Below are 1,577 nucleotides of genomic sequence, written 5' to 3'. Positions count from 1 at the left end.
CCCCACTCCCACCTCCTTACCCACTTTCCTCCGGAGCGCAGTGTTCTCGGCACCTCCGTCGAGGATGTTGGTGAGCCTCTCCACGTCGAAGGACGGCTGGCGCCTCTCGCTCTCCATGTCGGGGTGCACCTGCCAGCTCCAGGCATCCCCCATCGACACTCGCGCTGGGCTGCCCATCCTAGCCTGGATCTGCCTGCGGTCGGACGAGAGAGACAGCGGTCCCTTAGCTGAGGTTTTGTGCTTCATCGTTTTGGTGACCCGTGGTCGAGCGCGGTCCGAAATGATTAGATTCCAGAAATAAGCGATTCACAAGTTTAAAATTGTGCGGCATTCTGTGTAGCATGATAAACATCCCTCGAATTCAGCTCCATCCTACCCCAAACGTGAATCATCCCTTTGCATATATCACTGTCCCTTTGTCACTTATCTCAGTGATCAGGTCAACCGTGTCACAGAGCTTGTGGCGGGTCACCCTTACTTCACTTCGTGATGCCCCCAGTGCGAGAGGAGTGAAGCTGGCAGCGCAGACAAGCCAGAGAGAAGCCGTAAGTGCGTCCTTTACGTGAAAAGGCGAGGGCAGTAAGATATTTTGAGAGACCACATCCATATAACTTTTGTTACGGTATACTGTTATAATTGTTCTATTTTATTATTAGTTACTAGAGGCCCGATGCACGAAATTCATGCAAGAGGAGGCCTTCCTTCCCCTGGCTGCCGGCTCCGGCTTCCCTCTGGCACCCGGGACCCGGGCTTCCCTTGTAGCCCCGGCTTGGTCTGGTCTAGTTAGCATATTACACTTTTATTATTAGAGATGGTTGTTCATCTTTCTCTTTTTTAAAAATTAGGAATGTCAATCTTTATTCTTTTTGTTACGGTTCATCCTCACCCGAGGATATTTTCCCATTGATTTTTATTTTTTTTAGAGAGAGTAGAAGGGTGGGGGAGAGACACAGAGAGAGAAACATCAATGTGAAGGGACACATTGACTGGTTGCCTCTTCCATTCGCCCTGACCAGGGCCAAGGATTGAGCCTGCAACCGAGGCATGTGCCCTGACCAGAACCGAACCGGGGCCCCATCGTTCCGCAGGCCGACACTGTATCCACTGAGCCACACCGGCTAAGGCTGCTGTTAACCTCTTACTGTGCCTAATTTATACATTATGCTCGATCGCAGGTATGTACAGGGCTTAGCACTATCCGCAGTTTTAGGCACCCACGGGGGTCATGGTACAGATCCCTCTTGGATAAGGGGGGGCAGCCGGACGCCTGGCCTGGCTGCTCTGAGCCGAGGGGAGCTGAGGACCTGTGTGCAGGAGGAGGGCCAGGGCTGAGTGCCAGCCAGGGCCCGCCTGGTGCCCCTCCACCCCACGCTCTCCCTGGGGCATTGGCTGCGGCCCAGGCCCAGTCCAGGTGTCGTAAGCAGGGATTGCTCAGTAAGGGGAAGGTCAGTACCTGTTAGCCAAGATCTGGGCAGGATCTGACCACAAAGCTCATGCTGTCACTGCAGCCTGTGCGACAAGCATCGCCTGGGGAGGTCCTCACAAAAAGTCAGTGAGGGTCAGGAGGAAACCGATCG

The 1,577-nt window shown here is 54.0% G+C and overlaps 1 protein-coding gene across 2 annotated transcripts in view; it reads right to left on the bottom strand.

Annotated features, from left to right (window-relative positions):
• Positions 1-1,577, bottom strand: part of ACOX2 (acyl-CoA oxidase 2) — a 37,702-nt gene that overhangs the window by 34,062 nt on the left and 2,063 nt on the right. For both annotated transcript variants that reach the window (XM_023765001.1, XM_006101493.3), the window contains exon 2: positions 21-193. In XM_023765001.1, the coding sequence (XP_023620769.1) occupies positions 21-177 (157 nt within the window). In that variant the 5' untranslated portion in view covers positions 178-193. The remainder of the gene's footprint in view (positions 1-20; positions 194-1,577) is intronic.

Source organism: Myotis lucifugus, unplaced genomic scaffold (assembly GCF_000147115.1).
Source record: "Myotis lucifugus unplaced genomic scaffold, Myoluc2.0 scaffold_366, whole genome shotgun sequence".
In the NCBI taxonomy this organism is placed as follows: domain Eukaryota; kingdom Metazoa; phylum Chordata; class Mammalia; order Chiroptera; family Vespertilionidae; genus Myotis; species Myotis lucifugus.
Note: the sequence above shows the minus strand (reverse complement) of the source record. Positions and strands in the feature narration are given on the sequence as shown.